The 15,497-nt window shown below is 42.5% G+C and overlaps 1 protein-coding gene across 1 annotated transcript; it reads left to right on the top strand.

Moving 5' to 3' along the window:
* The first annotated feature begins 1,463 nt into the window (after window positions 1-1,463).
* LOC148024313 (putative serine/threonine-protein kinase PBL7) lies at window positions 1,464-7,264 on the top strand. Its single transcript, XM_087693936.1, has 5 exons — window positions 1,464-2,311; window positions 3,350-3,573; window positions 3,658-3,847; window positions 4,042-4,433; window positions 6,143-7,264. The coding sequence occupies exons 1-5, from the start codon at window positions 2,185-2,187 to the stop codon at window positions 6,638-6,640; spliced, it is 1,431 nt and encodes a 476-aa protein (XP_087550062.1). The 5' UTR covers window positions 1,464-2,184; the 3' UTR covers window positions 6,641-7,264.
* The last annotated feature ends 8,233 nt before the right edge of the window (window positions 7,265-15,497 follow it).

The following is a 15,497-nucleotide window of genomic DNA, read 5'->3' as shown; positions in this document are numbered from 1 at the left end:
ACGATCTCACGTTGCGCGATTTTGCTAATCCTTCTGTTTGTATAAAATCCCCCAAAAATGGCTGAAAGCCACTTGTTTTTTTTTACATGTTATCCTATTCTAAAAGTTGTCTACAACTTTTGGATATTTATAATAAATAATATCTAAAATATAAAAAATAGGCTATACTTGTTCAAAAATCTAGTAATTTTGAACCATCCACACTACGGATATTGACACTAATGACTAATATGACATTGACTCTCTAGATCAATAAGAAAGTCGAATGACGATGCACTCTAGAGTTTTTCACACTATGTCTGCGTAGCGGCATGATGTGGCAATTCCGTTATAGTTCTTCCATGCTCTCCCCTAAAACCATGGGGAATTCTGTGTTCTTGGTCAATGGTGAATGAGACTGCGCTGACTATGCTATGTGTTGCCACCCTATTCATCATATTGCCATCATTGGCTATTAAAATGATAGAGCTACTATTTGTAATATCCAACGAGTTGACAGAGCTACTATTTGTAATAACCAACGAGTTTACTTGCTATACCTTACTAGCATATGCACCCAAAAAGATATGTTTAATTAGAAGTGACCTATTATAGTTAAACTTTTTGGCTAGACATGGTACCTCATGTGCGAGGCACATCTCCGATTGCATTGATCATCCTAGTTATCGGTAAGATTGGAGACTCCATGTTGTGTATTTGAAACCTTCGTACTCGTTTGATATCCCTTTTCATGAGAAACCCCTCTTGCAGTTCGAGATGGAGTTTCAAACTTGGTCCTTTGTAGAGGAGTGACGAATGGGATCATTACAATCAATGGTTGGGCTTGAATGGCTGGAGAGGAGGAGGCATGATTCACGTAAGTGGGAGGAGCCCCATGGGGGGGTGGGGAGGGCTACCAATCTTTTCATGGGAGCTCTCCATTGAACATTCTCATATGAATGTGATGATGGGACGCGGGAGCATCCGATGAGAGAGAGAGAGAGAGAGAGAGAGAGAGAGAGAGAGGGGACTCGGGAGGATCTTCCACGTCTCTTCCCTTCTTTCTTTCTCGTTTCAAAGCGCGCAGGCGGCGGGAACACACACACGTGGCTGCAACATAACAGCAATGAAAATACCCAACAATAACAACAACAATGATAATATATGTACAAATAATGTTCTTCCGTTTGTGAAGGACATGGAATGCGCCGTGCCGCGAGCTGGTGTAAATACATTTACCTTTTTGAATATAGTTATCGCATTCTCATTTAAGGAAAAAAGAAAATATACAATAATAATGAGAGTAAATAATGAGCTCAAAAAACAAAACACAGAATAGAGGCAATCGCAGCAACATTTAAATTTTAAAAAATATACTCGAATTTGGAAAATTGGATCCGTTCTCTTCGTCTGTCTTTTATTTGATTTATCTACGGAAAATTTGCTACGTAGTAGCGAAGGCATAGTAGGTGAAAAACAGAAGAGAAAGAAATAGGCGCCATCCCTGTTCTTCATCCTTCTGTCACGCACTCTCTCGAGTCCGCCCGATTTTCTCTCTCTCTCTCTCTCTACTCCCTCTCTGTCTCTCTCTCTCTCAGAGTTTGATGTGATTCATCGTCTCTCTCTCTCTCTCTCTCTCTCTCTCTCTTTTGTTTCTTGCGGTGAACCGCGAATTCACATCCTTTTCTTCCCATTATAATACGTTTTGCCCCCCGCAATACTTGCCCGTAATAGCTCCTCCAATCAGTGGTGATGTCAGGCTCGGCTGGGCTCGGCTCTCTCTCTTTCTCTCCCCCCCTCAGAAATAATATACCAGAGCGCACATCACCATAAATCTCAAAAGAATTCACACGCGAAAGAGTGAAGACGACGTTTTCCTGAATCTCTCTCTCTCTCTCTCTGTTTGTCAGAAGTTGTCTCTTGCCCTTCGCCCGATCTCCGCCTTACTTGCCAGTGTAACAGCTCATTTGCAGTTCATCCATTCCGCCTTTTCTTCTCCAAAACGCGGCTTATTAGATCACAAGCCCCTTCCCCTGTTTGCTTGGGATTGCTTCGACCTCTTCTTCCTCCTGCATTTCTCTCCTCTCCCTCATACTTTGGCCCGTAAAGCTGGGCAGCACCATTACTGGGGGACATTTGCTCACTGCAAAATCAATTGATCAATCCTCCATACATCGCAACCAGGCACCGGTACTCCGATTGGATATGGGATGGCTGAGCTGCTACGGATCTCCTCGAACCAAGGATGCCGCAGAGGAGAGGGAGGCTGCATCTGCTGGCAATACCGCCATCAAGAACATCGCCACTATAAAATGTGGGAAGGTTCATCACGGTGAGAATCGATAATGTGCATTCTAAGCTGTTCTGATTGGATCAGGAAATAGGGTGATGATAACATTAACGCGCTCTCTTTATCGGATCAATTTGAAACTGCTTAAACATCTCGGACGTGAGTGGAGTCTTACTTCCAAACACTAAACAGATTAAAGAAACAATTGCGCATGGAGGCCTTCTCCTTCTCATCTCAATCCTGATCTCGATGTGAAATTCCGAATCAACCTCAGGACGTATGCTGTCCAAATTGACAAGATTGCGTGCATTTTTGGACTGCGCATAACTCAGTTAGTCAGATTAAAAAGAGCCGTTTGTTGATGCGTCTAATTCTGTGTATTCAGTCTGTTCTTGACCAGGACTTACAGAATTTACTCTGTAACCTCGTATGAGTATGATATGCCAGTAACATATTTGATCAAACCTGTTAGAGGGTGCTTCAATAGTGGTAATAGCGGGTGATTGCACAAGGAGTTTTTGACATTTTCCCGTATGGTAAAAGGGGCGTTTTCCCTTATTTTTTACCCCTGTAGTGCTCAAAATCATGAGCTTCTGCGTAAGAGGTACCACATACCTAGGTAGGTGTAGTTGGGGGACTGGAGCCTGCCGGCCCTGGTTTGTTGACAATTTCCCATGAGGGAAAAATGTTTTTTTTTTCATTGTTTGTCCCCAGTAGTCTTCGACATCATGAACTTCTGCCTGGGAGGTACCTACTACCACATGCCTAGCTAGGTGCAGTTGGGGGCCAGTGGCTGCCAACGACACGTAGCTAGGTATGTGATCCCTCCCTTGCAGACGTTCATGGTTTTTTTGTAATTTACAATGTGGGAATTATAGCGGGAATCTGACAAAAACTTCTTGTGTTGTCATCTGCTTGATCTGTGGGCTTTCTGGTTGTGGAAATTAATCATCTCTAGCGATTCAAGTCTCACATTTTGTCCTCTAACTTAATAGGGCTAGTTCAGAGAGGTCGTTACCTTCTCAAGAATTTCATCATACAAACCTTAACCTTAATTCGTGCTCTTTCATCTGAATACAGATAGCACCAAGACCTTGCACAATCCACAAGAACCTTCAAAAGATGCACCCACTGAAGTTCCAGCTGATGGCCATCCTCCAGAAAGTCCCACCGTACACAACATTCATGCACAGACTTTTACATTCAGGGAGCTTGCAGCTGCTGCTAAAAATTTCAGGCCAGATTGTTTGATTGGTGAGGGTGGCTTTGGACCTGTTTACAAAGGCAGACTGGAGAATGGTCAGGTCAAAACACATTACCTTCATGTGCTCACTCTCTCCGTTGATATATTCCGAATATGTACCGACATGATTTGGCATCTCTTGCAGGCTGTTGCGATCAAGCAGCTGGACAGAAATGGGTTGCAAGGAAATCGGGAATTTTTGGTTGAGGTCTTGATGCTCAGCCTTTTGCATCATGATAACCTTGTGAATCTTTTAGGATATTGTGCTGATGGCGATCAACGGCTTCTTGTATATGAATACATGCCACTGGGGTCACTGGAGGATCATTTGCATGGTGAGAATAACTTGCAATACCTTATGGACTGGTAGAGTCTTGAAAATGGTGGTTACTATCAACCTCTTAATTCTCTTTCCATGTGAGGCTATAACGGCTGGCCAAACATCTTAGAAGAGTTTCAGCATTGATGATTACTTCAAGGAAGAACTTTGATGAAGCCTTGGACTAATGACGAACTCTCCTTTTTGTAGATCTTCCACCTGACAAAGAGCCTTTGGACTGGGCCACGCGCATGAAGATAGCTGCTGGTGCTGCCAAGGGTCTGGAATATTTACATGACACTGCCAACCCTCCAGTAATTTATCGTGATCTGAAGTCTTCGAATATACTTCTTGGTGAGGGTTTTTACCCAAAACTGTCTGACTTTGGCTTGGCTAAACTTGGTCCAATAGGTGATAAGACTCATGTCTCCACACGGGTCATGGGAACATATGGCTATTGTGCACCTGAGTATGCCATGACTGGTCAACTGACTGTAAAGTCAGATGTGTACAGTTTTGGCGTAGTTTTACTGGAGTTGATAACAGGCAGAAAGGCTATTGATCAGACAAAATCTGGAGGGGAACAGAACTTAGTGGCTTGGGTAAGTATTCTTTGTGAGCTTGCATTACAGGGCGTATTGTCACACTCAGTGGTGTATACTCTATACTCTTGGTTGCATCTTGTGTCTATGTAAAGAGGCATACCTGGTCTTTGTTCTTGATGGGGAGTACCCTTTAAATTTCATGTGGAGTAGTCTTTGTTCTTGATGGAGTAGCCTCTAGATTTCATGTGGATTTGCAATTTTGAAGCTGTATTGAAGTCCTGCTAGTGAACAGAAACGAAATTTAGATACACGTATTCACTTCATGATGTCTGAGTTGACTGTGTGCTGCTACTGACTATGGCAAAAGGAAACATGTATTCTGTCTATGTGATTTTAAGCATCTGGAGGATACAAGTAGTTTCATTACAAGTCTGAAAAGTTTATGGTACCTACAGACCAAAGAGCTAACACCAGGCAGTTGCACGTGTATGTGGCCATGTTGAAGCCTAAAGTTTGAAAAGACTGTGCAGCATTGGCCATATAGCCAGAGAACTATTGTGCAGGGACAGTTAAACAGTGAGTATGATCCAAAAGAGTATTGGTCAGGCCAGTCAACATCAAGGGTTTCCTGCCTAAAATGTCAAACTTGACCAGTGAATTTGCTGTGTAAGACTCGTGCTTTGTCCATCCAGTGTACATTGCTGCCCTTAAATACAAGAGAACTTGGAAACGGTATGTGCTTGCCAGAAATTCGTGTATTGGATCTACAGAACTTCCCCATAGAGTTGCTTTTCTTTGACTTCCTCTACTGTATTTCAGCCCTTCTCTATCTAATCACAGCATCCAGGCTACTGTGCTGCACCTGTAAAGTGAGTGTGAACTGGGATTTTGCAGTGATGGTTTTGTGGAGTTTGCATATCCAGTATAAAATCAGATGGGATAGAGGGGCCTTGTGTAACACGTGCCAAAATGGGAACACTGGGTAAATATCAGAGACATTAATTTCCTCTTGATGTCATAACATCAAATTTAGGTGAAATTTCCAAGTGCAAAATCCCAACCCCCCAAAACAAACACCCCCCCAAACCACTAAAACAGGAAAAAACGTACTCTTCATCAGGTGTACAATAATTGGCACCTCCATCCTAGGTATTTTGGCTGAAAAGAATTGGAGTATTGGGATTCAGAAGATCCATTTCACATATAAGAGGGTAAAATTGGTATTGTTTCAAGGGGGCTGTAGACAAGGTAATTGTCTTTGATCCAATCATCTCTTTGCTGCAATTGGATGAGAAAGAGAATATCTGCCTATGGTAGAGACACTAGTCTGTGTTAGTTGCCAATGGGAGCACACTTATGGTATAGCAGAAAAAGTGTTTAGTGACAACATTTGTCCAGGATAGAGGAGCCAGTCTGCCTCAGGAACACATTTACTGCCCAATTGATGATAAAACAAAGGTTATGCTTGGAATTTTCTTGAGAGATCGCCAGTGGATGATTAGTCAAGCTCCATGGTGTACATTTAGACATTTTAAAGTCCCATTTTAAGCTTAGTTTGTAAGGATTGTAACACTCTTATCTCAAGCTAAGCAGGAATTGTTGCTTGCTTGTGAACATGGGGGTGCCATTTTGTGTTTTGGTCTTAAGAATTTGCATCAACGTTTGTTGTTTGGGAGTGAAAAGTTTCAAATGTTTTATGGGGTGTCTGTTGTTCTTTTTACTGGTTGATAGACATGGAATGATAGCTGCCCTCTGTTTGTTGACAGGCACGACCTTTGTTCAAGGATAGAAGAAAGTTTTCACAAATGGCAGATCCAAGACTTCATGGCCGTTTCCCTGTGAGGGGATTGTTTCAAGCCCTGGCTGTGGCAGCAATGTGTCTTCATGAGCAGGCAGCTGCACGGCCCTCAATAGCAGATGTTGTCACTGCACTGAATTTTCTGGCTGCACAGTCTGGACAATCCCCTGCAAAGAATGCTAAACCTGAGGATAAGGAAGGGAAACCCAGTCTATTTCAACAATCGGCCACAGCCTCAAAGGGGGATGATAGCATGTTCAGGAAGATGGAATTTGTGGATACCCGGAACGCAGATGATTGTGCAGACGATGAAAGTTCCATGAAAGCTTCAAGGCAAACTGCTTGGAGGGCTCCACTAGGAGGAAAAGAGAGGGAACAAGCTGTTGCAGAGGCAAAGATGTGGGGTGAAGCATGGAGAGAGAGAAGAAGCCTAAGAGAAAACACAGATGCTACAGGAAGGACATAGTGACGGTAACACCAGTACTATCTATAGATTTTGAGTGGTAGATTGGTTTTGAGCTTATCTTGCTCAAAATCAGGCTTCTTCATGGAAGAGAGTGATTGGGGTTCTTTGAAGTGCACTGAACCACAGGATCTAATATAGAGGCGCCTCACCTCACAAGCTGTTAGGCTAATGTATTTGTCCTATTCCAACTGAACTGCTGCCATCTTAAGTTGAGTGGTAAACTGCTGTAAAATCACCTGGAGTGGCTGGAAAATATGATTGATGCCTTTTCATGAAGTTCAGTGGATTTTACAGGGTTATGTCTACCAGTTGTAAGCAAAAGACTGAGCTGCTCAGTGAATTTGGCAGGGTTTCTGTTTACTGGTTGTAAGCAAACACTGACCTGGTTCAGTGAGTCATAGTATCAGAAGAGTAGAAATGTCACATGATAGCACAAAAATACAACTTGCAAAGTAATAAGCTTAAAAGTGTTCATACTCCGATTGGTGTTCTCTTTTGTTGGGTACTTGAACATACTCATATCTTGTATCTTGCACGACATTGATGATTTTGTAATCCTGAGTACCCTATGATTGTATCAAATTGGCTTTGGGTTATCAATAAAGGATGACCGCATTTTTTTAAGACCAACCGAGTGAATACTTTTGACTCTTTGGATGGCTACACAAGGTGATTATTAGTTGAGATCAATTTATTTTAACTCTTTGGTAGCTCACAAAAGGCAGCTAATGAGATTCATTACCAGTATGTGTAAGGAAGGAATTAGGGATGCTAATAAGGACAATGCAACATCTCCTGTGACATGATAGGGTGCTTGAAGCATTATCATAGGATTGAGACAAACTCACTGCAGTTGAACTTTTATCAGTACTTGTATCACACAAAACACCATTCAAAAACTTGTACCTTGCAAGAAATGCAACCTAGCTCACTCATAAAGCACCCTTTAATGGTGATGAGTGCGTGCTCTGAATTGCTCCTCAGCCATACACCCCTAAGGGAGTGGCAAATTCTTAAAGAAGGGAAGGCTTCACAAGGGATATAGTTTGTCACATGCTTAAGATCTTGAGACATGGCCACAGCTTTGCAACAAGGTCTCATATGCTGGATACAGACAAAGTCTGCGAAACTGCAGAAAACTTGCAGAGCATTCGATGCAAACAAGTGTTAGACGGTAAAGAAGAATGTTATGGCATTATTGCCTTTGCAGCACTCACCCTGGTGCAATATATAACATTCTAAAAGCTTTGCGGCATTCACCCTGCTGCTATACAGCACTACAAAACACACTGGATTGGCATTTCATATCATCACAGTCAATCAACCAGACAACTACAAAGTCAATATCTAACTTGGTGCTCTCTTGCAAAGCTGCGATTCTTACTCATTAAGTACTCTTTGATGATGAACTACATTTGAATATAATATTGTAGGGAAAGGGATGAGAGTAATGAGTGAACTAACTCTCGGTTGTATCTTTTAGCAATTATAGATAGTATGCCAGTAAAAGGAGCTCGGAGTATGAGCTTAGCCATGGCATTGGTCAACTCTGGTATTCACATTGAAGAACAACATTCACAACTATTTCTCAAACACTGTTGACTTTTGTTTAAGAAAGAGGATTAGACATAGAGAGTTACAAGTGACCAAAAAGGCATAGCCTAGATAATTAGTCAATGTCTTTGCAAAAGTATAAAAGGTGGCATGAAGTCCTTGGGCTGGAAGACACAGGTGATTTCTTAGTCCTGGGCATTAGAGATTTTTGGGAGTTGGTCCTTCCGTACTAGTCATGATCAAATGAAGCTTCATGTTGCTTAGGGTATGACAATGATGTTAATTCTACTCTTTCCTTCACAGGAGTCCTACAAAAGACGCGAACCAATCGTGGCCTCGGAGGACATTATGGCTTCATGCTAGCGAGTCCCCATAAAATTTCTTGGGTCTCATAGCATACTTCAATATTCAAGCCTTATTATCCCTACAAGCTCAGACAAAAGCCTCATTAAATTTGATCAAACCTATGAATGTGCTCGTGGAGATGAGTTGTCATGCACATGTGGATGTCTTGTCTTTAGCAATCATATATGTTAGGAAAAGCTTGGTTAGCCTCCTAGCCACTCAAGATGATGGCTCATTTTAGCACCACATTGGTATCTTTAGGGAGATGCATTGATTCTATAGTTAGACTAACTTTAGAAAGTCCACCCACACTCATCACCCATCATTTGACCCTTTGGTTCATACACCATTATGGCCTAATATAGGCTATCCCTTAAACCTTTAATCCCCATTAGAACCTTACCATTCTACCCCATTTCTTGTTATTAGTGCTATGGCCAAGCTATCACACGAACTTTGTCTGCCTACGACCCTTGTCCTCACAATAATGGCCCCTTTTGGAAGGTTTTTAATCGTAAAAAACAAAAGTGGAAAATCTCTTCTTGAGTACATTAATGTTTTCTAAGTACTTGACCAAAACTTCTTTTTGACCATGCTACTGTGCATGATACTAATGAAAATACAAGGTCTATTCTAGCTCATGAAGTTGAATCATTGGTTCATGAGTATCTACCAACACTCCTTGGTAAACTATACCATCATCATTATCAAGTTGCTTTCGTAGTTGGTCCAAACTTCAAACTTTTTGAACGTCTAGAATCCATGAATAGATCTTATCACTTTGCTCAAAAGTGACTTTATGTCTATGTTCATTTGCATTCTCTAAAGCTCAAACAAGCAAGGTTTCTTGACATCCATCTGGTATAAATCCAAGTCAAGCTGAGCAACCAAAGCCAAGACTAAGCGCAGGGTGGTCATCTTAACCATAGGAGAAAAGACCTTGTCAAAGTCCACACCATGCTCTTGCTTAAAACCCTTTGCTACCAATCTAGCCTTGTATGTTGGCTTGGGGTATCCAGGGGTACTTTTTAGCTTGTATACCCACTTGCATAGCAAAGCCTTTTTGCCTTAGGCAAGAAAATCAAATCCCAAGTGTCATTCTTATGCAGGGAGTCTATCTCAGACTGCATAGCCCTCTCCCAGGAGTGATTGTCACCCCTGCGCATAGCCTCATTATATGTGAAAGGCTCTCCTGCATTTGTAGCCAAGACATAATGCATCGAGGGCTGAAATCTATCAGGTGGACGTCTGTCTCTAGTAGACCGTCTCACGGCAGGCTTTGCTGCCTGTCCAACACCCTGACCACGAGCATCTGCTGTAGCTGTAGGCTGTCCAACTGGCTGTGTGGGAGCTCTCGGCTCCTCCTGAAATATGACCCTGCGGATCTCAACAACTCTCTCAGGCTGCCTATGCATTTTGTATTCATGGAAGACTACATCATGATTGCGGATGACTTTCGCACCTGCGGATCCCAAAGATGGTAACCCATCTCGCCTGCATCCCCATAACCAAGGAAAATGCATTTGACACTCTTGGGATCCAGCTTACTTCTCTTGTCCCTGGGCACATGGCAAAATGCCTCACATCCAAAGACACGGAGATGCACATAAGAGGGAGGTTTTCCAGTTCATACCTCCTCTGCAACCTGGAAATCCAAACCACTAGAGGGTGATCTATTTATGACATGCACAGCTGTACTAACTACCTCAGTCCAAAAGCTCTATGGTAGGCCTACATGGCTAAGCATACTGCGTACACGCTCATGGATGGTTCTATTCATCCGCTCAGCCAAACCATTGTTGGGGGGGGGGGGGGGGTGAGGGGTGTAGGGGGCGGTTAACTGACGCTCAATACCCCTCTCATCACATAATTACTCAAAAGCACATGAGACATACTCACCCCCATTATCTATTCTTAGGCATTTCAGCCTATACCCAGACTGGTTCTCAACCAATGCAAGCCATCTCTGAAACACAGTCGGATTTCAGCTTAATGGGATAAGCCCAAACTTTCCGTGAAAAATCATCTATGAATGTAACAAAATACTTTGCACCACCCATAGACTGACAAGGCATGGGCCCACAGACATCCGAACGTACCAATGCCAAGGGCTCACTCATGCGTGGCCTACCAGACTTCTTATGCGTAGACCTAGTTTGCCTGCCATAAAGACAATGCTCACATGAATCAAAATATGCATAATCAAGGGGCGGTAAGTACTGCAAACCAGAAAGCATTTTCATTCCCTTCAAAGACATATGCCCCAAACGGGCATGCCAAAGAGATACATGTGGGATAGAACCCACAGACAAAACATGATCAAGGGAAGAAGCTGATACAATCAAGGGGTAGAGACTGCCAGCCTTGGCACCTCTCGCAATCACAAGTCTGCCATGAGTGATCTTCCATGTATAGTCTCCAAAACATATATGATATCCTGCGTCATCAAGCTGTCCTGCTCACATGAGACTGCGTGTCAAAGCAGGTACATGACGTACATCCTGCATAACAAAACTGCTGCCAGAAGGAAACTGCAGCCTAACGTCACCAATGCCCACAATATCAAGAGAGCTATCATCATCCAAGCGCACAAAACCCGAAACAGTACAGTATGAATGAAACCACTCTCGGCAAGGTGTCACATGAAAGAACACACTTAAGTCCAAGAGCCAACACTATGTATCTCTGTCATCTGCGAAGCACTAGAAGAAGCTACTAGGATATAATCATCATCATCAACATTCTCAAGATGCATAACATTGCTCTCTTCAATTTTAACACTGGACTTTGCAGGTACTATGCTGCGATCAGAAGACTTATCCTGCACTTTGTCTTTCCCCTTATCTTTGTGCCTTTCATTGTGCAATTCATGGCATTGGGGCCTAATATGGCCATTTTTCCCACAATGGTGACAAGTAACATTTGCATTCTTGCCATGGGATTTGCTACGTGACTTCCCATGAGACTTAGACTGAGATTTCTAAGAATCCTGTCCACAGCCACTACCACTGCCATGCTTTCCATATCCATCATTCCTGCCTCTAACTGTCATAGCATGAGACACACGAGAGGCATCCAAATTCTTACGGTTAACCTCTTCCTGCAGAAGAGCACTCTCAACATCAGATAATTTCAAGGTAGCAGTAGAGGCACATAATGCAGTGCGAAATACATCCCATGACTCATTAAGAGTACCAAGCAAGAAAAGAGGAGTGACATCCTCTGCAAAAGTGATGTCTTGCGAAGTCAAGTTCTTGAGTATAGCATAGAACTGACTCAACTGAGCAGACATAGTCACATTCTCCTTCATGCGCAGATTCATAAGCTGCTTCAGCCAATACATCTGACTCGCTGGACTTTTCTTGTCATAGAGATTTTTGATCTTTTCCCACAACTGCCATTCACTTTGTTCTTCCCCAAAGACATTATAGTGAATCTTGTCACAACTCTATAGAAACAAAATTTGTATCCTTTTTCATTAATTTGTCTATATAATGATTTATTAAATTTATTTCCTTTGCACTAATTAGATATAAAGAAAAGTGCATTGGAGCTGGCCACTGATGAGTGGTCACAGGTTATGGTGGACCCACGCGGTGGGTTAGAGAAAAGATAGTTCACACTTCCACTTATATGGCCCGATTGGGCGCCTGTGACTAGAACTCACGCATATCAGGGTTAGACTCGCACACAGAAAGGATTGATGCCTTGAAGTGTGGGCTAGATCCACCAGAACAGACAGTTACAATCAACAAGATGGCATGATCATGAAATGCTTGTATAATGTGCATGTGTGGGCTGAAAGCTTGAAATGCACATTTCTTTGCATAGGAAAGTCACATGAAGATTCGGATACCATTTTTGCGATGTACACGGAAAAAGCTTTCATATGATACCCATATTGGGGGGGTCCCTAAATTTTAGGAGGTCCCTAAATTTTAGGAGCCTCGAATTAGCCTAAAAATGCTAGTCCTAAAAAATAGGGATGTCATTCTAAAAATAGTAAGTTCTGTACTCTGACTGTGCTTGCTAAATTTGGTTGTTTCTATTCTTGACAGTATTCAACCCAAAAAGGAAGGCCATAGAGAAGAGACAAGTGTCAAGACACTTGTCACACAAGTTTCCAAGTGTCCCACCACTTGTCACATCTCATGACATGTGGCTGGACACTTGTCTTGTGCTACTCCACTTTCCCCTTTTGTACTAGCTCTCCCCTCTCCTATAAATAAGAGCTCGTTTTTATTCATTCAACATCATTTTTCTTTGCTGTAAACTCATGTACAGCACCCACAGATAGCCGGAAATTGGCCCCATCCATCCCCATCATCATCCCCCGCTTCTCCATTATCAAATTCCTCCATATTCCCTCTTCTATCACTGTTGTTTTACAAGACAGCAAGCCTGTAAATTCATTACAGCACCTCCTTCTCGAGCTCTATCTTCCATTTTAGTAACAAGAAGCAAGCCCTATCCATGTACTGCTGATCAACGATGGAGAAATGCTGATTTTCCCTTTTTCTTCTCTCATACTGTAATGAAATTAGTTCTTGTCATTGCATAATAGATAATGCATGTGTGTTTGTACATCTTTGCATGATCTTGTGAGAGTGAGAATTACTTCTTCTCACTCTCAGGTTGATTGTAACTGAGCTCTTCCCTAAGGGACTTGGGTTGAGCAAAAATACATTCCTTCGGGGGGGGGGGGGGGGGTTGCCCATCTTCAACCCTCAATCTTGTCTCCATTACTTTTATATTTTCATGGCTGTAATTTTGTGAGTAATTTTCATTTTCAACTTTAAGTGTTCATTCTCTTTTATATTAAATCTCGAAAACAAGCGAATATCATAATTGTTAAGCATACTACGTTGTTCGGGGCGTTTACAAATCTATTCTTTGAGAGACAATACAATAGTGGACTTGCATAACTCATCAAGCTCAAGCCATTCCTCATCTGGCATAGTTGCAGGCGGATGCCCGCTTAACCTCAAAGGTTTGATCTGCGATTTCTGCACCAACACCTGCCGAATCTGGCTCTTCCAATAAGAGTAAATCGTACCATCAAGCTTAGTGATGTTGAAAATAGCATGATCACGAACTCGCCATAATGCAGGCTGGAAGACTGTAGATAGTTCAAAACTGCTTGCTGTTATTTTCTGCAGAAATCACCAAAATCGAGGAAAAATGGTGAAGAAAGTGAAACCAAAGCTGTTGCCCACTAAGTACTAGTGAAAGTACATCATTTTAGAGTGTTTCAGTATGAAAAATCCATGTCAGTTTATACATATATGCTTGCTGTAATAAATTCAGATTTCAGTAAAAGAGAGTTAATAGTTTCAAAATCAGATCTCAAGGCAATCAGATACTACCAAGACCAAAGACGGCATCATGTGGGCATAGCATAAGCATATGACAGTCGATAAGCATGAATCCAACACCCAAGTATGTCATACAAACATCTGTGAGTAGGCACATCCCCCAGGCAACGAGGCAAAGTGTTTCTACCACTACCAAAACTTGACACAAGTAGGTGTCAGTTCATAAAGATACGGATCCAAAACTGAGACTTAGCTCATAAGCATACAGTGAACCAAGACATATGATGTATCATCCCAAAAGGTAAGAAGTCCCAAAGTCTCAAGTATCTGTATTTGCTCAATAGCATGTAACGGTTCAATGCATAAAAGTACCACCTGCTCAATGTCTGATAAGCATTCAAGAATGCTCCCACTGGCACAAAAGCCATATGTACAAGCTCAAGAGCTGAAGCCAAGGCAAGACACAGTGCCAATGACATAAGTCCAAGACATCAAGCATGTAAGACATCAAGTACATCCAAGACGAAGCATCCAAATGCTTTGCAAAGCGAGCTCAAGCTCAACCAATGATCCCTAATTAAAACCAAGCTCTATGTTGAGCCCCAAGTGTCAATACATCACCATATATGCCCGAAACATAGCCCGAAAAGCATAGGTATAAGCATACATGAGTAAAATGACTTCAGCACAACTGTGTACAGCAGTGATTTACTGTTCAAAACTGAGAATTTGAGCACCAAAATCAGCTCCAAATGGTTGCCAAACAATAGGCATACATTCTCCTAACATCCGGGCATTAAACGGGACCCCAACCGGGCATCAAATGACAATGCCAAACAAGATGTAGCATCAAATGTCAGTGTAACACTGTCATAAACTACATGTGGACTATTATGATAGTCCCAAAACAGTGTTAAATTAGTCCAAATGCTATGCCAACACATCAACCATCAAAACCAAGCATCAAAGCATGTTCATATGCCCGAAATGGAGCCTTTCCAAGTGCCAATGGAGGGGGAGAGCTGCTGTTGTGATTGTCAATGCTGAAGACACATATGGGAGGGCTGCATGATTCCACCAATTGTAAATGCTGGTCTTGGGGCTGCAAAAAATGGTGGCCAAGCTTCGGAGGGGTTCGATTAAAGCCAAGGAAGGCCTCAAACAAGCTCCAGCAAGTCTTGTTCAAAGGCAAGTGAGATATGAAGCAAGGGAGCTTCAATAGTGGCTGCCCCAATCTTGTTTACAGCTTGTACCCTGAAGAAAATGATCAAATACCTCTGATGTAATGCCCTGAAGGTGCCAACAATGCTAGGAAGGTGCTCGGGAAGCTGGAGAGTGACCGGAGCTCGAAGGAGTTGGATATGGCTGCCGGGAAGGAGACTCAATGCAAGTAGGGAGTCGATGAGATGCTGAGAATGCCACGAACCAAGCTCAAGAGTTGGAAAGCAAAGCTTTGATACCAGTTTAAAGGGAGCGACGGATCGAAGGTTGGACTCGAGAGCTATGGTGGGAGAGCAAGAGCAAGAAAGGGAGAGACTAGAAATGGGAACTCCAATTGTCACAATGTGTGACCAGGCCTTCCTTTATTCAAACTGTCACTAAAAGAATAAAGAATAAAGTGACGGTGACGGGCGCCCGCCACC

Source organism: Lygodium microphyllum, chromosome 15 (assembly GCF_053477565.2).
Source record: "Lygodium microphyllum isolate KBCC chromosome 15, Lygodium_microphyllum_v1.1.10, whole genome shotgun sequence".
NCBI classification, from domain to species: Eukaryota; Viridiplantae; Streptophyta; class Polypodiopsida; order Schizaeales; family Lygodiaceae; genus Lygodium; species Lygodium microphyllum.
Note: the sequence above shows the minus strand (reverse complement) of the source record. Positions and strands in the feature narration are given on the sequence as shown.

Bases quoted from the DNA above. Each gene is read 5' to 3' on its own strand.
- LOC148024313 (XM_087693936.1), top strand. From the start codon at position 2,185: ATGGGATGGCTGAGCTGCTACGGATCTCCTCGAACCAAGGATGCCGCA. The intron at 3,574-3,657 runs GTCAAAACACAT...CATCTCTTGCAG, and splicing joins GCAGACTGGAGAATGGTCAG to GCTGTTGCGATCAAGCAGCT. The intron at 4,434-6,142 runs GTAAGTATTCTT...GTTTGTTGACAG, and splicing joins AACAGAACTTAGTGGCTTGG to GCACGACCTTTGTTCAAGGA.